Source organism: Pseudorca crassidens, chromosome 13 (genome assembly GCF_039906515.1).
Source record: "Pseudorca crassidens isolate mPseCra1 chromosome 13, mPseCra1.hap1, whole genome shotgun sequence".
NCBI lineage: Eukaryota > Metazoa > Chordata > Mammalia > Artiodactyla > Delphinidae > Pseudorca > Pseudorca crassidens.
The window spans coordinates 86,184,764-86,208,835 of record NC_090308.1 but is presented as its reverse complement, the minus strand read 5'-3'; the positions used below and the strand labels follow the sequence as shown (position 1 = coordinate 86,208,835).

The 24,072-nt window shown below is 34.7% G+C and overlaps 1 protein-coding gene across 2 annotated transcripts in view; it reads right to left on the bottom strand.

The window, feature by feature from the left end:
* The window catches only part of EYS (eyes shut homolog), a 1,666,475-nt gene extending 1,643,004 nt beyond the window's left edge, over positions 1-23,471 (bottom strand). For both annotated transcript variants that reach the window (XM_067702876.1, XM_067702877.1), the window contains exons 1-2: positions 22,721-23,471; positions 18,895-19,008 (exon numbers count right to left, since the gene is read on the bottom strand). In XM_067702876.1, coding sequence (XP_067558977.1) covers positions 18,895-19,008; positions 22,721-23,471 — 865 coding nt within the window. The remainder of the gene's footprint in view (positions 1-18,894; positions 19,009-22,720) is intronic.
* Between the last annotated feature and the right edge of the window lie 601 nt (positions 23,472-24,072).

The window sequence follows — 24,072 nt, the reverse complement described above, 5'->3', positions numbered from 1 at the left end:
GGGCTTCGGTCGGAGCGCAGGGAGAGAACTGGGGTTGGTGGCGTGAACACAGCCTGCAGGGGATTAGTGCACCACGGCTAGCCGGGAGGGAGTCGGGGAAAAGGCTGGACCTGCCGAAGAGGCAACAGACTTTTTCTTCCCTCTTTGTTTCCTGGTGCACGAGGAGAGGGGATTAAGAGTGCCATTTAAAGAGCTCCAGAGACGGGCACCAGCCACAGCTATCAGCACGGACCCGAGAGACAGGTATGAGATGCTAAGGCTGCTGCACAGGTCACTGTCCACACCTCTCTTCCCAGGGAACCTGTGCAGCCCGCCACTGCCAGGGTCCCGGGATCCAGGGACAACTTCCCCGGGAGAATGCAGGGCGCGCCTCAGGTTGGTGCAATGTCATGCCAGCCTTTGCCGTCGCAGGCTCGACCCTCATCCATATCCCTCCCTCCCCGTGACCTGAGTGAGCCAGAGCCCCTGAATCAGCTTCTCCTTTAACCCCGTCCTGTCTGAGCAAAGAACGGATGCCCTCAGGTCACCTACACAACGAGACGGGTACAATTCCAAAGCTGAACCCCTGGAGCTGTGCGAGAAAAGAACAGAAAGGGAAATCTCTCCCAGCAGCCTCAGGAGCAGTGGATTAAATCTCCATAATCAACTTGATGTACCCTGCATCTGTGGAATACCTGAATAGACAACGAACCATCCCAAATCGAGTAGGTGGACTTTGGGATTAACTATATATATATATATATATATATATATATATATATATATATATATATATATATATATTTCCCTTTTTCTTTTTTTGTGAGTGTGTATGTGTATGCTTCTTTGTGTGATTTTGTCTGTATAGCTTTGCTTTTACATTTGTCCTAGGGCTCTGTCTGTCCAATTTTTTTTTTTAATACTTAAAATTTTTTTTCTTAATAATTATATTTTATTTTAATAACTTTATTTTATTTTCTTCTTTCTTTCTTTCATTTTATCCTCCCTTTTATTCTGTGCCATGTGGAGGACAGGCTATTGGTGCTGCAGGGCTGTGCCACAGAGGTGAGAGAGCCAAGTTCAGGACACTGGTCCACAGGAGAACTCCAAGCACCACATAATATCAAATGGCGAAAATCTCTCAGAGATCTCCATCTCAAAGCCAAGACCCAGCTCCACTCAACGGCCAGCAAGCTACAGTAATGGATACCATATGCCAAACAACTAGCAGGACAGGAAAACAACCCAATCCATTAACAGAGGGTCTGCCTAAAATCATAATAAGGTCAAAGACACCCCAAATTTGTACCTGCCCACCAGAAAGACAAGATCTAGCCTCATCCACCAGAACAGGCACTAGTCCCATCCACCAGGAAGACTACACAACCCACTGAACAAACCTAGCCACTGGGGACAGACACCAAACACAATGAGAACTATGAACCTGCAGCCTGCAAAACGGAGACCCCAAACACAGTAAGTTAAGCAAAATGAGAAGACAGAGAAACACACAGCAGATGAAGGAGCAAGGCAAAAACCCACCAGACCTAACAAATGAAGAAGAAATAGGGAGTCTATCTGAAAAAGAATTCAGAATAATGATAGTAAAGATGACACAAAATCTTGGAAACAGAATGGAGAAAAAAAAGAAACATTTAACAAGGACCTAGAAGAACTACAGAGCAAACAAACAGTGATGAACAACAAAATAAATGAAATTAAAAATTCTCTAGAAGGAATCAATAGCAGAATAACTGAGGCAGAAGAAACGTTAAGTGACCTGGAAGATAAAATAGTGGAAATAACTACTGGAGAGCAGAATAAAAAAAAAAGAAGAAAAAAAAGAATGAAATAATTGAGGATAGTCTCAGAGACCCCTGGGACAACATTAAATGCATCAACTTAGAATTACAGGGGTCCCAGAAGAAGAAGAGAAAAAGAAAGGGACTAAGAAAATATTTGAAGAGATTATAGTTGGAAAATTCCCTAATACGGGAAAGGGAGCAGTTAATCAAGTCCAGGAAGCATAGAGAGTCCCATCCAGGATAAATGTAAGGATAAACATGCCAAGACACATATTATTCAAACTATCAAAAATTAAATACAAAGAAAAAATATTACAAGCAGCAAGGGAAAAACAACAAATAACACATAAGGAAATATCCATAACGTTAACAGCTGATCTTTCAGCAGAAACTCTGCAACCCAGAAGGGAAAGGTAGGACATATTTAAAGTGATGAAGGAGAAAAACCAACCAAGATTACTCTACACAGCAAGGATCTCATTCAGATTTGAGAGACAAATTAAAACCTTTACAGACAAGCAAAATCTAAGAGAATTCAGCACCACCAAACCAGCTTTACAAGAATTGCTAAAGGAACTTCTCTAGGCCGGAAACACAAGAGAAGGAAAAGACTTACAATAATAAACCCAAAACAATTAAGAAAATGGTAATAGGAACATACATATTGATAATTACCTTAAGTGTAAATGGATTAAATGCTCCCAGCAAAAGACACAGACTGGCTGAATGGATACAAAAGCAAGACTCGTATACATGCTGTCTACAAGAGACCCACTTCAGAACTAGGGACACATACAGACTGAAAGTAAGGGGATTGAAAAAGATATTCTATGGAAATGGAAATCAAAAGAAAGCTGCAGTAGCAATTCTCATAGCAGACAAAATAGACTTTAAAAAAAAGACTACTACAAGAGACAAAGAAGAACACTACATAATGATCAAGGGATTAATCCAAGAAGAAGATATAAAAATTGTAAATAATTATACACCCAACATAAGAGCACCTCAATACATAAGGCAAATACTAACAGCCGAAAAAGGGGTAATCAACAGTAACACAATCATTGTAGGGGACTTTAACACCCCACTTTCACCAATGGACAGTTCATTCAAAATGAAAATAAATAAGGAAACACAAGCTTTAAATAACACATTAAACAAGATGAACTTAAATGATATTTATAGGACATTCCATCCAAAAACAACAGAATACACATTTTCTCAAGTGCTCATGGAACATTCTCCAGGATAGATCATATCTTGGGTCACAAATCAGGCCTTGGTAAATTTAAGAAAATTGAAATCATATCAAGTATCTTTTCTGACCACAATGCTATGAGACCAGATATCAAATACAGGAAAAAAATCTGTAAGAAATACAAACACATGGAGGCTAAACAACACATTACTTAATAACCAAGAGATCAGTGAAGATATCAAAGAGGAAATGAAAAAAATACCTGGAAACAAATGACAATGAAAAGATGATGATCTAAAACCTTTGTGATGCAGCAAAAGTAGTTCTAAGAGGGAAGTTTATAGCAATACAATCCTACCTTAAGAAACAAGAAAAATCTCAAAAAAACAACCTAACCTTACACCTAAAGCAATTAGAGAAAGAACAAAAAAAAAATCCAAAAGTTAGCAGAAGGAAAGAAATCATAAAGTTCAGATCAGAAATAAATGAAGGAAATGATAGCAAAGATCAAAAAAACTGAAAGGTGGTTCTTCAGAACATAAAAAAAAAGAGATAAACCATTAGCCAGACGTATCAAGAAAATAAGGGAGAAGACTCATATCAACAGATTTAGAAATTAAAAAAGGAGAAGTAACAACTGACACTGCAGAAATACAAAGTAGCATGAGAGATTACTACAAGCAACTATATGGCAATAAAATGGACAACCAGGAAGAAATGGAAAAAATCTTAGAAATGCACAACCTGCCAAGACTGAACCAGGAAGAAATAGAAAATATGAACCGACCAATCACAAGCACTGAAGTTAAAACTGTGATTAAAAATCTTCCAACAAAAAATAGCCCAGGACCAGATGGCTTCACAGGTGAATTCTACCAAACAATTAGGGAAGAGCTAACACCTATCCTTCTCAAATTCTTCCAAAATATAGCAGAGGAAAGAACACTCCCAAACACATTCTACAAGGCCACCATCACTCTGATACCAAAACCAGACAAAGATGTCACAAAGAAAGAAAACTACAGGCCAATATCATTGATGAACGTAGATGCAAAAATCCTCAACAAAATAGTAGCAAAAAGAATCCAAAAGCACCATTAAAAGGATCATACACTATGATAAAGTGGGGTTTATCCCAGGAATGCAAGGATTCTTCAATATGTGTAAATCAATCAACATGATATAGCATATTAAAAAATTGAAGGAGAAAAACAATATGATTATCTCAATAGATGCAGAGAAAGCTTTCAACAAAATTCAACACCCATTAATGATAAACACCCTGCAGAACGTAGGCATAGAGGGAACTTTCCTCAACATAATAGAGATCATATATGAAAAACCCACAGCCAACATTGTCCTCAATGGTGAAAAACTGAAACCATTTCCACTAAGATAAGGAAGAAGAGAAGGCTGCCCACTCTCACCAATACTTTTCAAAATAGTTTTGGAAGTTTTAGCCACAGCAATCAGAGAGGAAAAAGAAATAAAAGGAATCCAAATCAGAAAAGAAGATGTAAAGCTGTCACTGTTTTCAGATGACATGATACTGTACATATAGAATGCTAAAGATCCTACCAGAAAACTACTAGAGCTAATCAATGAATTTGGGAAAGTAGCAGGATACAAAATTAATGCGCAGAAATCTCTTGCATTCCTATACATTAATGATGAAAAATCTGAAAGTGAAATTAAGAAAACACTCCCATTTACCATTGCAACAAAAGAATAAAATATCTAGAAATAAAGCTACTTAAGGAGACAAATGACCTGTATGCAGAAAATTATAAGACACTGATGAAAGTAATGAAATGTGATACAAATAGATGGAGATATATACCATGTTCTTGGATTGGAAGAATCAACATTGTTAAAATGACTCTACTACCCAAAGCAATCTACAGATTCAATGCAATCCCTATCAAACTACCCCTGCCATTTTTCACAGAACTAGAACAAAAAAATTTACAATTTGTATGGAAACACAAAAGACCACGAATAAAAAAATCAATCTTGAGAAAGAAAAATGGAGCTGGAGGCATCAGGCTCACTGACTTCAGACTATACTACAAAGCTAGAGTAATCAAGACACCATGGTACTGACACAAAAACAGAAATATAGATCAATGAAACAGGATAGAAAGTCCAGAGATAAACCCATTCACATACGGTCACCTTATCTTTGATAAAGGAGGCAAGAATATATAGTGGAGAAAAGACAGTCTTTTCAATGAGTGGTGCTGTGAAAACTGGACAGCTACATATAAAATATGAAATTAGAATACTCCCTAACACCATACACAAAAATAAATTCAAAATGGATTAAAGACTTAAATGTAAGGTCAGACACCATCAAACTCTTAGATGAAAACATAGGCAGAACATTCTATGACATAAATCACAGCAAGATCCTTTTTGACCCACCTCCTAGAGAAATGGAAATGAAAACAAAAATAAACAAATGAGACCTAATGAAACTTAAAACCTTTTGCAAAGAAAGGAAACCATAAACAAGACGGAAAGAGAGCCCTCAGGATGGGAGAAAATATTTACAAGTGAAGCAACTGACGAAGGATAAATCTCCAAAATTTACAATCAGTTCATGCAGCTCAATATTTAAAAAAAACAACAACAAGCAAACCAATCCAAAAATGGACAGAAACCCTAAATAGACATTTCTCCAAAGAAGATATATAGATTGCCAACAAAGACATGAAAGGATGCTCAACATCATTAATCATTAGAGAAATGCAAATCAAAACTACAATGAGATATCATCTCACACCAGTCAGAATGGCCATCATGAAAAAATCTATAAACAAGAAGTGCTGGAGAGGGTGTGGATAAAAGGGAACCCTCTTGCACTGTTGAGGGGAATGTAAATTGATACAGCCACTATGGAGAATAGTATGAACGTTCCTTAGAAAACTAAAAATAGAACTAGTATATGACCCAGCAATCCAACTACTGGTCATATGCCATGTGAAAACCATAATTCAAAAAGAGTCATGTACCAAAATTTTCATTGCAGCTCTATTTACAATAGCCAGGACACGGAAGCAACCTAAGTGCCCACTGACAGATGAATGGATTAAGAAGATGCCGCACATGTATACAATGAAATATTACTCAGCCATAAAAAGAAACAAAACTGAGTTATTTGTAGTGAAGTCAATGGACCTAGAGTCTGTCATACAGAGTGCAGTTAAGTCAGAAAGAGAAAATCAAATACCGTATGCTAACACATATATATTGAATCTAAAAAAAGAAAAAAAAATGGTCATGAAGAACCTAGGGGCAATATGGGAATAAAGAGGCAGACCTACTAGAGAATGGACTTGAGGATATGGGGAGGGGGAAGGGTAAGCTGTGACAAAGTAAGAGATTTGCATGGACATATATACACTACCAAACATAAAATAGATCTCTAGTTGGAAGCAGCCGCATAGCACAGGGAGATCAGCTCGGTACTTTGTGGCCATCTAGAGGGGTGGGATATGGAGGGTGGGAGGGAGGGAGACACATGGCGGAAGAGATATGGGGACATATGTATATGTATAACTGATTCACTTTGTTATAAAGCAGAAACTAACACACCATTGAAAAGCAATTATACTCCAATAAATATGTTAAAATAAATTAATTAATTAATAAATAAATTTAATTGGAAACATAAAAAATAAAAGTAAGAAAATAAAAGATAAAAAAATAAAATAGTGGCTTAAAGCTTTCCAAATATGATTAAAAAATTACTTTACAAATACAAAAACCTTGTCAGTCTCCATGTAGAACAAATACAGCAAAAATCACTTTTAGACAAAGTATAGTCAGTATTCAAAATATAATATCATTAAATCAGCTAGAGAAAAAAAGACATATCTGAGGGAAAAATAATGCAAATGATAATTGACTTTTTATGAGAAGCATTGAAGGCCAGAGGACAGGAGTATCAAGTCAATAAATTGCCTCTGTATTAAAACCAGAAAACATGAGTACATTAAACCCAAAGTCAGTAGAGAGAATAATAAGAAGAAATGAGTGAAATAGAAAACAATAAAGGAAATTAGCTAAGTTAATGTTTGGTACATTGCAAAGATCAACAATATTAAGAAAATCCTATGATGTTGATAAAAGAAAAAGGACTATCATGAATGAAATAATGGACATTACTTCTGATCCCACAGATATTAAAAGAGCAATAAGATAATATTATGAACATTATGCTGAAAGCCCAACAGCTAATATGTTATGAAAAACTTCCTTGAATAGAATAACTTCTGAAATCTGACAAGAATTGGAAAATATTAATGTATCTGCCTCTGTTAAAATAATTCGATTTATCCAAAATTTTCCAATAAATATATTACAGTTTAAGTGATTTCACTAATGAGTGATATCAAACATTTAGGCAAGAAATTAATACCAAATTTATATATCTTTTCAAAATGTAGAGTTCAGGTTAACCATTATGTATCAACATAAAGAAATAATTCTAGAAAACGAAATATCAACATCCTACATGAATATAACTGAAAAAGAATTTAACAAAATATTACCAACTAAACACAGAGCATGTAAAAATAATAATTTATCATGTCCAATTGAGTTATAGCCCAGGAATGCAAGGTTAGTTTAGATATGAAAATCTGTAATTCATGAATTAACTGAAGACATTAGAAAACCACAAAATTTAATTGAAACATCATAAAATCATCTCAATAGGTGCAGTGAAAACATTTGACAAAATTAATTGTCCAATTCTCATAAAAATTATCAACAGACTATAAATAGAAAGAGACTCTCTTTATTTGACAACAATGTCTATGTAAAACATACAGCTAACATTAGACTTGATGAAATACCGAATACTTAACATCAAGAAAAATGTAAATAGCGCATGAAAAGATGTTGACGTCACTATTTATTAGAGAAATGCAAATCAAAACTACAATGAGGTATCACTTCACACCAGTCAGAATGGCCATCATCAAAAAATCTGTGAACAGGGGCTTCCCTGGTGGTGCAGTGGTTGAGAGTCCGCCTGCCGATGCAGGGGACACGGGTTCGTGCCCCAGTTCGGGAAGATCCCACATGCTGTGGAGCGGCTGGGCCCGTGAGCCATGGCTGCTGAGCCTGCACGTCCGGAGCCTGTGCTCCACAACGGGAGAGGCCACAAAAGTGAGAGGCCCGTGTACCGCAAAAAAAAAAAATGTTGTGAACAATAAATGCTGGAGAGTGGGTGGAGAAAACAGAGTCCTCCTACACTGTTGGTGTGAATGTAAACTGGGACAGACACTATGGAGAACAGTGTGAAGGATCCTTAAAAACCTAAAAATAGAGCTACCATATGATCCACCAATCCCACTCCCAGTGATATATCTGGAGAAAACCATAATTCGAAAAGATACATGCACCTCAATGTTCATTGCAACACTATTTACAATAGCCAGAATGTGGAAGCAACCTAAATGTCCATCAACATATGAATGGGTAAAGAAGATGTGGTACATATCTATAATCGCATATTACTTAGCCATAAAAAATAATGAAATGATGACATTTGCAGCAACATGGATGGACCTAGAGATTCTCATATTGAGTGAAATAAGTAAGACAGAGAATGATAAATATCATATGATATTGCTTATATGTGGAATCTTAAAAAAAGCGTACAAATGAACTTATCTACAAAACAGAAATAGAGTTACAGAAGTAGAAAACAAACTTATGGTTACCAGGGGTAAGGGTGGAGGAGGGATAAATTGGAAGATTGAGATTGACATAAACACACTACTATATATAAAATAGATAACTAACAAGGATGTACTGTATAGCACAGGGAATTCTACTCAATACTCTGTAATGGCCTATAGGGGAAAAGAATCTGAAAAAGAGTGGATATATGTATATTTATAACAGATTCACTTTGCTGTACACCTGAAACAAACACAACATTGTAAATCAACTATATTCCAAGAAAAATTAAAAAAAAAAAAAAAGAAAAAGGGAAGGATGCCCCCTTTGTTTTTAAACATTGTATCTGAGGACCTAGCCAGGTAATCAAATAAAATCATAAGTATTATATTAGAAAGGAATATATAAAAAGAAATTTATTTACAGACAATAAAATTGTTTACACAGAAAATCCTAAGGAATCTCAGGGAATAATTGGAATTAATAAATGCATTTAACATGGACTTAGAGTACATGGTAATTATATGTCTATATATAACAGCAAATTATTAGAAAAAATTTAAAACAATTATACTATCATCAAAAATATTAAAATACTTTAAAATTTAACCAAGTCATTTTAATGTGTATTTACTTTCCCCTGAAAATTATAGCATATTGCTGAGAGATTAGTAAAGTCCTAAATAATTAGAGCCATATATCATGCTCATAGATTAGAAAATTGAATATTGATAAGTTGTTGTCCTCCCAAAATTGAACAATAGACTCAAAACAGTCCATATTAAAAGACTAGCAGAAATTTTTAGATAAAATTTCAAGTTATTCTAAGATTTATATGGAAAAGCACAGGATATATAATAGCCAAAACAATCTTGATAAAAAAAGGAAGTTGGAAAACTCATGCTACATGACCTCAAGTTTCATTATATATCTATACAAATCAAGAGAGGGTGTTATTGGCTAAAAGGAGGACAGACAGATTGATGGAATAGAATAGAGAATGTAGAAATGGACACACACATGTATGCTTCATTGGTTTTTGACAAATATGCCAAACAAATCCAGGGGTAAAGAGAGTTTTCCTCAATTCTGCTGAATAACTAGATCTCTTTATATGAGAAAGAAAAAAGAATGTTGATTCTATATGAATCACAAAACTTAACTTTGAATAAATCATCAACCTAAACAGAGAGGCTAAAACTGTAAATCTTCTAGGAGAAACATAGGAGAATATCTTTATGTCTTTGGGATATGCAAATTTTTCCTAAAGAAACATAACACCCACTTAACATAAAAATAAAAAAATATATATATAAATTGGACTTCATCAACTTATAAAACATCTGCTCATCAAAATATATGGATTAGGGCTTCCCTGGTGGCGCAGTGGTTGAGAATCTGCCTACTAATGCAGGGGACATGGGTTCGAGACCTGGTCTGGGAAGATCCCACATGCCGCGGAGCAACCAGGCCCGTGAGCCACAGCTACTGAGCCTGCGCGTCTGGAGCCTGTGCTCCGCAACAAGAGAGGCCGCGATAGTGAGAGGTCCGCGCACCGCGATGAAGAGTGGCCCCCGCTTGTCACAACTAGAGAAAGCCCTCGCACAGAAATGAAGACCCAACACAGCCAAAAATAAATAAATAAATTAAAGTACCCTTAATTTAAAAAAAAGAAACAAATGTATAAAAAAAATATGGATTAAAAGATGAAAAGACAAGCCACAGGCTGAAAGTATTTGTAATACCCATATACTAATTACTTCTATCAGGATATATAAATTTTTTCTACACATCAATAAAGAGAGACAACTTAAAGATGACAAAATGAGTAAGTCATATTCATTCTCAAGGTCTATAGGATACTACACAAATTACACTGACACTGCACCATTATTATTTAGTTATCTTTTCACTGAATAAACTAGCGATACAGCATAACATTGGTTTAAGATCAATATCACTACAGTAAAATAATCCAAATTTTGACTCTATTTCCAACATTTCCTCAAAAAGTAAAATAGAGATGAGATTATTTCATGGACTTGTTTTCTGATAAAAAGAAAGACACATTAAAAAAAAAAAAAAGACAAAAAAAAAAAGACAAAAAATGGCACATAATAAATAGTAGTTAATAAATGTTCTATTTATTGAATAATAATGAGAGGGCATTCAAATTGGCACAACATATATGTTTCATTAATTTAGCTAAATTATATGCTTTATTGAGCATTCAAGACTTTTTGTTTGTAATCAATTTATACTCTCATTCATACACAAGATATAAAAAATAATAATGATCATCCTGAGATCTCATAGTTATCAATAATTACAACTTATTAAATAAATAAGATATACCAGATACTTAGTTGGCACACAAATTGTCTTGAGACAACTTACAGTGGGATGGGGAGGAGTTGGATGCATTGCTTTGCCAGTCAGTCAAAGGAGAATTTATCACAATGGAAGGACACACAAAAATACAGAAGGCACAAAGGAAGCTTCAGTCCATCAGGCTGGAGTAGGGTAGCAAAGGAAATCCTTCCTGTTAGTAATTGGATAGAGAGCCTTTGCTTTTCTGGTATTATGTTACTGTGGATTATGCTGTGCTTAGAAGTATGGGTCACTATCAGTGCTGATAGTGATTGCAGTGACCAGAGAATCAAGAAGAAAAATACAACAAAAGTAAGGTGTTATGATGTAAATAACAATCCAAAGTACATAACAGCCTTCCTAGTCAACACCTAAGAACATTATTTGCATCATTAAGTGTGTAGCTTGTGTAACTATTTGCCATAATTTTAACTCTAAGTTGTATGAATGGGAAGCCATAGAGTTGATTGTACATGTAGTGTGCCTATTGGCTCGTGTGACATGATTAATTATCCACAATACTTAACAAATTATACTTATGAGAGCAGGACTAGGTCAGTTCTCTACGTGTCAGGGGGTTAGAGCTAGGGTGGAGTGGAGAGTGGACTGAGATTAGTTTTCTAGCCTCTACCAGAACTGAGTTTCAAATAGGATTAAAGTTCAATTATTAAAAATGAAAAAAAAGTGATATCTGATTTAGCTCCTACTAGCTTTCCTATCCATGGACAAAATACTATTCTCCATAAATTCTACCCACTGCTAGGGATTTTGAAAATGGGGGAATTTACTTTACCTTGAAAGCTTTTCTGCCTTCTTTCTGCTTTAAACTGCTAATGAAATGTCTTACAGTAATCTTCACTCATCAGATTAGACCTCTTATCAGTCAGAATGATACCGGGGGTTATCACATCCTGAAAAATACTTATTCCTCCAATGCAATGCAATGTTTTCCAAAAATCATTCACCTTGGGTATAGAGATCACAGCATGCCTTGCAAATAAACGTTCTTGAATCCTGAAACTAAAATTATTATCTTGCAGCTGTAACTTAGCCTTAAACTAAGACTGTGAGCTTATTTTCTGACAATCACTTGTTACTATATCAAAATCATATTTGAAAATATGGAACAGACCAGGAGAATTTTAATAGTTCCTTGAATTGCTCCAAAAATACATGAAATTTTTTTTGCAATAAACCTTATGAAGTTATAAAATTAGAGATCATTTTATAATAGATACATAAATCTTGTATAACATTTTCAAGTTTGGAATTACAATGAAGAATACATTTTCATACAGTTTTAGAATAGATCTTTACTCCTTAATTTTACTTTTATAAGGTTTGTGATTGTAGGTTTACCTCATGGCTAATTATTCTTTTTTTTTTAACAACTTTATTGGAGTATAATTGCTTTACAATGGTGTGTTAGTTTCTGCTTTACAATAAAGTGAAACAGCTATACATATACCTATATCACCATATCTCTTCCCTCTTGCGACTCCCTCCCTCCCACCCTCCCTATCCCACCCCTGTACGTGGTAACAAAGCACCGAGCTCATCTCCCTGTGCTATGTGGCTGCTTCCCACTAGCTATCGGTATTTTGTGGGTTTTTTTCCAGGTTTTGTTTTCTGTTTTTTGTTTTTTGTTTTAACATCTTTATTGAGTATAATTGCTTTACAATGGTGTGTTACTTTCTGCTTTATAACAAAGTGAATCAGTTATACATAGACATATGTTCCCATATCTCTTCCCTCTTGCATCTCCCTCCCTCCCACCCTCCCTATCCCACACCACTAGGTGGTCATTAAGCACCGAGCTGATCTCCATGTGCTATACGGCTGCTGCTTCCCACTAGCTATCTATTTTATGTTTGGTAGTGTATATATGTCCATGCCACTCTCTCACCTTGTCACATGTTACCCTTCCCCCTCCCCATATTCTCAAGTCCATTCACTAGTAGGTATGTGTCTTTATTCCCTTCTTAACCCTAGGTTCTTCATGACCTTTTTTTTCCCCTTAGATTCCATATATATGTGTTAGCATATGATATTTGTTTTTCTCTTTCTGACTTACTTCACTCTGTATGACAGACTCTATGTCCATCCACCTCACTACAAATAACTCAATTTTGTTTCTTTTTATGGCTGAGTAATATTCTATTGTATATATGTGCCACATCTTCTTTATCCATTCATCTGTTGATGGACACTTAGGTTGCTTCCATGTCCTGGCTATTGTAAATAGAGCTGCAATGAACATATTGGTACATGACTCTTTTTGAATTATGGTTTTCTCAGGGTATATGCCCAGTAGTGGGATTGCTGGGTCGTATGGTAGTTCTATTTTTAGTTTTTTAAGGAACCTCCATACTGTTCTCCATAGTGGCTGTATCAATTTACATTCCCCCCAACAGTGCAAGTGGGTTCCCTTTTCTCCACACCCTCTCCAACATTTATTGTCTGTAGATTTTTTTGTGTGTGTGTGGTAGGCGGGTCTCTCACTGTCGTGGCTTCTCCCATTGCAGAGCACAGGCTCCGGACGTGCAGGCTCAGTGGCTGTGGCTCACGGGCCTAGCTGCTCCGTGGCCTGTGGGATCTTCCTGGACTGGAGCACGAACCCGTGTCCCCTGCATCAGCGGGTGGACTCTCAACCACTGCGCCACCAGGGAAGCCCTGTCTGTAGAATTTTTGATGATAGCCATTCTGACCTGTGTGAGATGATATCTCATTGTAGTCTTGATTTGCATTTCTCTAATGATTAATGATGTTGAGCATTCTTTCATACGTTTGTTGGCAATCTGTATATCTTCTTTGGCGAAGTGTCTATTTGGGTCTTCTGCCCATTTTTGTATTGGGTTGTTTGGTTTTTTGTTATTGAGCTGCATGAGCTGCTTGTAAATTTTGGAGATTAATACTTTGTCAGTTGCTTCATTTGCAAATATTTTCTCCCATTCTGAGGGTTGTCTTTTGGTCTTGTTTATGGTTTCCTTTGCTGAGCAAAAGCTTTTAAGTTTCATTAGGTCCCATTTGTTTATTTTTGTTTTTATTTCCATTTCTCTAGGAGGTGGGTCACAAAGGATCTTGCTGTGATTTACGTCACAGAGTGTTCTGCCTATGTTTTCCTCTAAGAGTTTGATAGTGTCTGGCCTTACATTTAGGTCTTTAACATTTGGTAGTGTATATTTTAACACAATATTTGAGGTGTCTTAAAAATCAGGAATCTGTTTTTCCTAAAGTATCACTAGTTTTAAAATATGATTGATGTATTCCACATTATTTCTTTGCCATCTTGATTTAAATTTGCATTAGATATAGATTATTAAACTGCTTCTAGCATGATAGCTATACATTTCTGAAAGAAATGAGTTCCAAAATTCCCAGTCTGGAGTGAAACTCAAGAGCAGTGGGACTTTACCATAAAAGTTAATTTATGTAATAATAACTGATTAATAAGACATTGGAAATACCAAGTTTATGACCTTTAATATGATTCTTTAGAAAACTATAGTCTCAATTTATTTGTGAATCCTGCTTCACATATCAGATAATATGTAGTAATATGCACAGATCATCACACTGAGCAAAAAGATTATACATATATTTGTTCCTAAAGGTTTTTGAAGAAATTAATTAGAAAGTATATATAAGATAATTGCATATATAGAAGGATAGATACATAGATAGATGTTTGATAGATACCTACATACATACGTACATGCATGTCTACATACATATTTTATGTTTTAAAAATGTGATACTTCCTGCACATTTTTGGCTAAGGCTTTAAGTCACAGAATAATACAATACATACCAAAAAAAAAAATCTCAATCTATTATTGTTACTAGGTCTTCTAATAAAGTCATCATCCTATTTTTTCCACAATAACACAAGTTTATGCTCATGGAGTGTGGGACACTATTTCTGAGATATAAATTCTCCCCAATTATCAAATGACCATTTTTCCTGCATTTTCTAACCAAGTAATATTCACAGTTGCATTAAAGTAAGCAAATGGGTTTGATATATCTCTACTTTGTACTTTAGATTCAGCCATGGTCTTTTCTAGGATACATAAGCAGTATTTTATTTGAACATGAGGACAAACTTGCAAGTTAACCAGTGATAACTACCTCTCTTTTCTCAGTCATTTTCAGATACAAAGGGTATTATATCTCTCATATAGGGCCGCTTGTGGATTTTGAAAACCAAGCTGCCACAAATAGTCACCTCCTTCTTAGCTTGGAGGAGAAAGATCTAAAGCGGCTCACTGCAAGTAAGCTGGGTCAGAGGGACCACAGGAAATTATGGATTATGTCTATGTTTTATATGAGAGACAAGCTGAGGACAAACATTTCTGTCATGGAGTTTGTAGAGAGTCTATATGTCTTTGCTATAGAGTTGATCGTTTGTTCTATGGTATAAATCAGGGGTTAGTAAATTACAACTGTGAGCCAAATATGACCTTCCACCTGATTTTGTAAATAAAGTTTTATTGAAACATAAGAGAATTCATTCATTTATGTATGTCTATGGATGCTTTCACGCTACTAACTCAATAGCAGAGTTGAGTTACCCTGACAGATACCATATGGCTCAGAAAGTATAAAATATTTACTATCTGATCCTTTTCAGGAAAAAGTTTGCAATCTTCTGGTATAAATATACAACTACTGTATTTTATTGTTTTCTGATATTTATTTCTTATTTTACAATAAATACTTTAAATGAAATGATATCAAAAATTATTTTTTTAACAAAAAGTATGTTTCAAATTTGTTTCCCTAGAAAGTTGGTAATGAATATGGAGTTTACTCCTAAACTATGTCACTTTAATGATCCACTGCTGAGTATGTTGACATCAGTGACTACATGAAACCAGAAGACACGTTTTAGTTCAAAAACCATCAGCATCTATTTAAATGTTAGTAATTATTTTAAAAGACTCCCTCACATTGATGAGTTAAGTTCAGATAAGAAGGTATTCTTACATATCACTCTGTGAAGCATGTATTTTCACTTAGATAACACAACTATAGCAAAATTATTTTCCTAATTTTCTATTGCAAGTTTCTCTGTACATACTAAAAGTAAAGCGATTGTTATAAATGTGTTGGCTCAGTTAGCAGAATAAATTGACACAAAGATAAAAGATACCAGTCTATACTAGTAAAGTCAGAGGTTTCAAATACATAATCAGTTTATTTCAATAATAGTTTTGTTCTGTTGAAGGCAAGGTATCTGACAATATTAGGAATGCTATTGAAAATTCGCTAAAAATGTTCGAAGATAAAGTTATGTGCTCTTGTGCTAAAATTATAAGTATAAATTTTGTTAAGTTTATAATGATATATACATTGTTTGATCGAGTTGAGAAAAGGATGGAAAAAAATGTACTTGGAGTTTATTGTGGTTCATACATAATTCATAGTTTTAAAGCAAACCAGTTTTGATGCTCACACAAGTGGAATAGAATCTATAGTTGCAAAATTTACAAATAATTTAAAATATTCACAGGACAACAGACTAAAATTTTTGGAATAAAGCTGATATTGAAAATAATGTAACATAGCAAAATGTGCTTTCTTTTGCTGCTGTCCGTTATCATTTAAATTTTAGAAATGCTTAAACTTGTGAAGAATGACTTTGAAAATAAATCCAGTATTTCAGGGAGGTTTTGGCATTTTAGTGAAAATATTGTAAGTTTCGGTTGCATCCCATTCAAAATGAGTTACAAACATTTAACCAAAAAAACAATATATCAAGAACAAAAGACTTGTGTTTGAAAGTTTTAGTGAAATGTACTTATTTTTAAAAAGACATTAAAGCTTATTTTTGCACAATACAGTGAAAAACTTAAGCTCAATGAATTCAGAAGTGCTCGAGATCATAAATGTTATAACTAGGCTTTGAAATAGCTGGACTTATGGGGAACAACATTTGACAAAAATCCTATATTTCACAGATTATTTTTTTGTGCTAGGACATAGTGGAAATAAATTGAAGCACCTAAATTTTGCCAAACATTCAAAGGAACCATACATAGAGACCATTTATTTCCTGAGGATTCTCTTTGAAAATGTTTGTCAAAAAATAATTTTGAATAGAATAAAATATAGCTCCTATGGACATACTTTATTGATGTATTTTATACAAAAAAATATAATTGGGAATACTTAACATTTAGCAGATTTTCCTTTGAGGTTAGCAAGAACTTCAAAATATGTTTGGTGAAAATGTTCTCAAGATGGCACTGTTAGGAGAAGAGTAAACTGAAGGCATTAAATGACTTCAAATTTATTAGTCATAAATGCAACTTTGAAGAAGGTATAGATAGTTTATAAAAATTTATAATTATAAGACAATATTGAAAAAATACTCATTCTTCAGAAAAATAAGTGTAAATATAGTTTCTGCTTATATTATTTTGTAATGTTTCAGATAATCAATATAAAGTATGTTTTAAAATGTCCTTTTGATTTGCAGAGACCAAGTTACAATTATTGTCTTTGGAAGGAATTTTAGAAATTAATTTTTTGAATAGAGCTACATTATTTGTCTGCCTATTTAATGAAACCAACTTGCCAAAGAATAAATAAATATTTCAAATATTATATATTTGTAACTCCTTTTAGCTACCTGTTTTGTTCAAAAATGCCATGGTTTGGGAGATAAATTATATATTCTTCATACACCTGCAGGATATGGTAAGCTATTATAAAACACCTAACAACTCATAACCTATCTCAGGAAATAAATGACCTGAAGGGAAAAGCCCTGAAAACATTTCTTTGAAGACAGTTGTTGGAGTTCTTACCACCTGCACTGCTACCAATCCCTCCTACCATTGGCAGTGGCTGATACATTCTACCAGACTCTCAAATCTCTCTCAACTAGGTTACATGGAAGGATCTGCAAGAGAAACACTGGGAGTTATCACTTTCTGCAGTTTGGGAGACACTTAACTTTTGTTTCACTCCCATGAAAGGAGTCTTTAGGTACCTAATTGTGGCCGGAAACGCCACTACCCAAAGACATTTTGAAGAGAGACAAATACACTGATGGTGAGTTATATTTCCCAGAAAATGGGAAATTGTGGAAGGGTTCAAAGATGAGATCAGGGTTTCCCTGGTGGCGTACTGGTTGAGAGTCTGCCTGCCGATGCAGGGGACACGGGTTCGTGCCCCAGTCCAGGAAGAGCCCACATGCCGCGGAGCGGCTGGGTCCGTGAGCCATGGCCGCTGAGCCTGTGCGTCCGGAGCCTGTGCTCCGCGACGGGAGAGGCCACAACAGTGAGAGGCCCACGTACCGAAAAAAAAAAAAAAAAGATGAGATAAGAGTGGTTTAAACACAGTTTCATTGTTAAATATTTAATCAAAAGTTAAGAAACTATTGGTTTAAACAGTGATTTTATTGACATCTTTAAGTTTATTTGAGAAGGAATAAAACATTTTTATGCTTCGTGAAAGGGGATTTGTCTGTACTGACCTGTTACATAAGGAAATAATAGAGATATAATTTTGCAAATTACGGGCAAAATATACCTTTGTAAACATATTTTAGTACCTAAGAACAAAATATATTTTATAGTAAAAAAACAAACAAAAACTGTTCAATTGATGGCTAAACTCTTCATATATTATGAAATATCAATATTTAGCAGAATAATCATTTAATTGTTAAACAAATTGATCTCTTAAATTTATTCTTCAAAAAACTCAGAGTATAGAACCACTAAACTTGTATTTTTCAGTAATAAATGAAACATTTCAAGTCTAATTTGAAATAAATGACAAAATTAAAATTATTTGTGTGTATGTATGCATACATACATATATGTGTATTTTTACCTGAAAATGGTTCCTCACAATCACAAATGAAACTATTTGCAGTAATATTTCTGCAGTTCCTATGGAAACAGATATGTGGTTGACACTGCCCAATTATTTCTGAACAATTTATGCCTATAAAAATAAAAGAAAATTAATGTTTCAACTAGATTAAAATATGTACATTTATATAGTTAATTAAAGTCATAGATTTTTCCCAAATTTTTAATAATGAATAATAGAAAAATTTTGAATAGTGTAATTCTAAGACATAGTGCTTCATGATGATGGATTTAAATGGAAACAAAATTTAATTTTAATAAATTTGACATCAGTTTTTCCATCCTTTCACTGCATAATATAATATTAAAATATTTTTCTGATTGGTGATATTTGAGCTCTAGTTAATTTTTTATAATAATTTGAATGTGTTAATCATGTAGATAATATTAATATATGTAAGTATTAATTCTTCAACATATGCTGGAGCATTGCTGTGGTAATATACAAAGTGACACATTCAAATGTATAATATATTGTATCTTAGCCCTACTACCTAGCCAAGGTAATGATTCAAACAAGGAAAATGTGAAAGTATTATACATCTGAAGAGGAACTAGGGCATAAAGTTTCAGTTAAGCAAGAAAAATAAGATGTACAGACCTGTTGTGCAACATTGCACCTTTTGTCAACAGTAATATATTATACACTTAAAATTTTGTTTGAGGGTAAACCTCGTATTAATTCCTCATATTAATCATTCTCTCCACAGTAAAATCAAATCAAATCAATTCATATCTAATCTAATCTAATCTAAAAGTATTTGGAAGAAAAGAGGGAAGACTGCTTGGATTCTCAGAAGCCATGCACAAGCTTCTAAATTCTACACTTTCTTTGCTACTGTATCAAGTTTTCCAAATCCCACTTGTACAAGCTATCATGGTCCTACTACACAAAAAAACACAACCTTGCATAGCATATATTTCTATGTAGTTGATCATCTCATAATATCCTTCTTAGAGGAATGTGCTAACAAAATTCCAGGGCATGACACATGGACAAATGTCACTACAAAACAGTTGCACATGATTTGGCAATAAGCCTGCCACTTCCCCCATTCTAATTGAATTCTTAATTTAATTTGTGAGCAGTTTTCACCAGTTGATGCTTTTGAAATTCTTTATACACTGACATCTCTACCTCACTAATGCAGAACTCTTCGTCTTTAACTTACCTCCAAACAATCCCCAACACAATGAAAATCTAAGTAATAAGTAATTACAATAAGTAATTGTGTCCCAAAATATTTCCATACGCAAAAGCTAAAGTATCAGTGGTATGTTCAATAGGTCATGTTCTCTTTCAGTCCTAGTGGATGTAATAGCTAAATTGTGACCACCCCCACAAAAAAATTCTTATGTTGAAATCCTAACCCCCATAACCTCATAGTGTGACTTACTTGGAGACAGGGTCTTTAAAGAGGTAATAAATGTTAAATGAGGTCACTAGTTTGGGTCCTAATCAAAAATGACTTCTGTCCTTATAAGGAGAGGATGCACAGGCACTACAGAGAAAAGGGATGTGAAAACACAGAGAGAAATGGCTGACCATGGACCAAGGAGAGAGGCCTTAGAGAAACCAATCCTCCTGACACCTTGATTGGGACCACTTAATCTCTAGAACTTTGAGAAAATAAACTTCTAATGTTGAAGCCACTCACACTGTTCTTTGTTATGGCAGCACTAACAAACTAGTACAGTGAACATTCACAGTTTCTTGGTAATCCTACATATTTCTGTATCTTTTAAGGTTTAAAATTGAAGTAATTGTGCATAATTAGAGTGGTGTCATGGTATGTGCTCAATGTCTTAAAAAATAAATAATGTTAGATACTTTTATAGAGTTTAAAATTTGATTATTTACATTATCAACTGCTGTGTTTCTAATAAACAAAGAAATAAACATTGGGATAAAACCATTCTATGCAATTATGATAACTAATTGAAATAATATTCCATGATTTATGATTATATCTATGCCAGTTAATATTATGTAGGTAGTAGAAATTTTCTGGTCAAATATTCTCTAAAGTTCTTTGGATGGTTTAAAACGTATACTTTAGAAGCTCTGGATTAAATTATTTCTCCATTCACCCTAAATCAGATATTTGAGTGCTTTTATTTATTTATTTATTTATTTTTGCTGACCTGTTTTAATTTTAATTATCTGATATACTATGAGTCAGGTTAACTTACATCTTTTATCACCCCTGCCAGTAGAGTCAAATGCGAATCTGATCCCAGTTATACAGAGAGGATGCCCAGTTGATAATGCTGGGATTAACTTCTGAAATAGCCTCAGTACTTCTTCCCTAAAGAGTCTAAATTACATTTTAAATGATTGGCTTAGGTGAATTTTGGAGCCTAAAATGGCTTATAGAGTTCTTCCATTATACTTTATCACACAGTCTCCTCAAATCTAGCTTCAAGGGAGTCTTCCCTGTCACACAGAAGAGCAACCCTATTGAATCCTCCTAAGGCATGCCCTACAAAATTGCAGTTATATCACTGAGCCCAGTTGGCTCCAGTCACATCTGCTTCTCACCCCCCTTCCCCTCTCCTGACCAAAATGTGCTGTTAGTCTGTTGCGTGTTTTCTCATCCCGTCATTGCCAACGCCAAGCATTTCCCTTTGTTAGATCATCCTCCTTTTACCTTTGTAACTCTCCATGCCAGGTCTCTGAAACTGTAATTGAAAGAAATTCTTTCACACATTCCCAAATGTCAAATATTCCCTACATTTCTCAAAGTTCCTCTTCATTTTTCTCTGATGACCCAACTTCCTTAGTAAACTTTCAAATAGGAATAGTCTATTTCCCTTAAATCCTCACTTCAGCCTCAGGTAACCTAGTTTATTTACACTGTTTTTAGGTTGCCCTTCTTTTTGCTTCATCCACTCACCAAATATCTTCCTTTGCAAACGTTTGTCATCATTGCCTCTCATTTAGCTTATAAAAACTGGTTAATAATTTAAAAAAAAACAGTTGATAATTATATCACTCTCTTTCCCTCCTTGTTCTTCTGATTTATCAATTACTTTATAGGTGCCACACCAACACCATTGAGAACATTACTTTGGGTTCACAATCATCCTTTCTTCTCCAACTCTCCTAAGCAACTTCAAACCTTCGTCCCAATAATGTGTGTCCTTATTATCCTCGACTTAGAGCCACACTTCATTTCTACATTATCACCCAGAACTGCTTGCCCCAAATACCATAACCTTGGGGCTTTCATTTAATGACTAAAACATATTATTCTGATAATCTTTTTTTTTTTTTTGAATGAGACATTAAGAGTGGATTTGGGGAAAGATGTAAAAATAGGTATTTCAGGATAAAGCATATATGTTTTTAAGATATCCTCTTTAAATAAGCACAATTTTTATTTTAAAGAATGCCTGGGGCTTCCCTGGTGGTGCAGTGGTTGAGAGTCCATCTGCTGATGCAGGGGACACGGGTTCGTGCCCGGGTCTGGGAAGATCCCACATGCTGCAGAGAGGCTAGGCCCATGAGCCATGGCCGCTGAGCCTGTGCGTCCGGAGCCTGTTCTCTGCAACGGGAGAGGCCACAACAGTGAGAGGCCCGCGTACTGAAAAAAAAAAAAAAAAAAAAAAAAAAAAGAATGCCTGATAGGATTTTTATATGCCCGGAATCAAAATTTAGCCCATTCTAAAAAAATCTACCAAATTCTTAAAAACATAGCCTATTTTTTGGTAACTAACCATTTATGAATTCAGTCTATTTTACTATTTTAATAGAATTATGTTACTTTAAAAAATAAACTTACCTGAAATTTGTGGGTGACAGATACATTCATATCCTTGCTTATTCCATTTTTCTCTTTTATTAATGCCACTGCCATTATTTTTATATGGCTTAAAGGAATATGAATCCAGCTCCTGGCAGTATTTCCCATAGAATGGAGGCTGGCAATGGCAGCTGTATATCTTGCTCCAAATTTCAGTAAGACATGTACCATGCCCAGAGCAAAGCTCCGAACTCAGATATTCCTGGCAGAACTGCTCTTTCACTGTTACATTTAGTCGAAGTCCCAGTTGACAAAGGGATGGACCACTTGGCATTACTGTGATGAAATAATGTGTCCCAACACTCAGCCACTGAGAATTAACAGTGTGCATTCCTTTTAGATTGCAACCAAAAAGTAACTGATCTTCAGTTGTGGTATTTTGCAGACAGTCAATGAATGATGCTTCAGAAACATTCATCACATTTATTTCTGGATATTGAAGAGATGGTTCAGAAGAAATTACAAGGATGTCTCCTAATTGAATTTGCAAAGGGCAAATCTGGGGAACAACTTGATTGCCAGAAGTATTCATTTTAGTATTTACATCTCCAAACCAGCAATCCCCATAGAACTCCAGGCAGATGTTTTCTGTCACTGTCCAACTCACCACATATGTTGAGGGCTGTGTACGCCATTCTTCCATCAAGTGCCGTTTACATGTTGTTCTTCCATTTATAAACATGCTGTGAAGAACCACCAGGCTCACAAGCATAATTAAATTGTCAGTCATTTTGGGAAATTGTGTTTTACAGTCTATCATGAAAGTGTCATAAATAATTGCTGCAAAATGGGCTTTCAGTATTGCTGGAAAATTCTAAGCAGATATTTTGTTCAAGGACTCCTGGGGACTGGCTTTCTTTCTCTATTCCCAAAGTGAAAGTAGATTTGATGACTGGATTTTGATCAAGAAACAGTAGAGTTCAATTGTTTAAAATATACCTTAAAACAGAAAAATAATACATTGTTAGTGAAGTTTTTCCTAACTTAATGATATAGAAAATTCTTACCTGTTTTCTGCAAGAACTGTGTCACCAACAGCTAGGCACCTTCTTTGTGAAACAAGGCCAGGAAAAATATGGTCAAGGTACGTTGTATCTCATCCTGCCATATATACTCACCTGCTTCTGAAAAGTGCTGGTATAATTACATAATTAAACCAGCAACTTACTACAGTCTTTTATACCAAGTTTCAGCATAACTGAAACACAGCAATAGTCAAGATCCTTTTTTATGGATGGTTTAATTTTTTTTCAGATACAAGTATCTCTCTCTGATTAGTTTTAGAAAAAAAATCTTAAAAACAACTAAGAATAAAAATGGTTCAAATATAA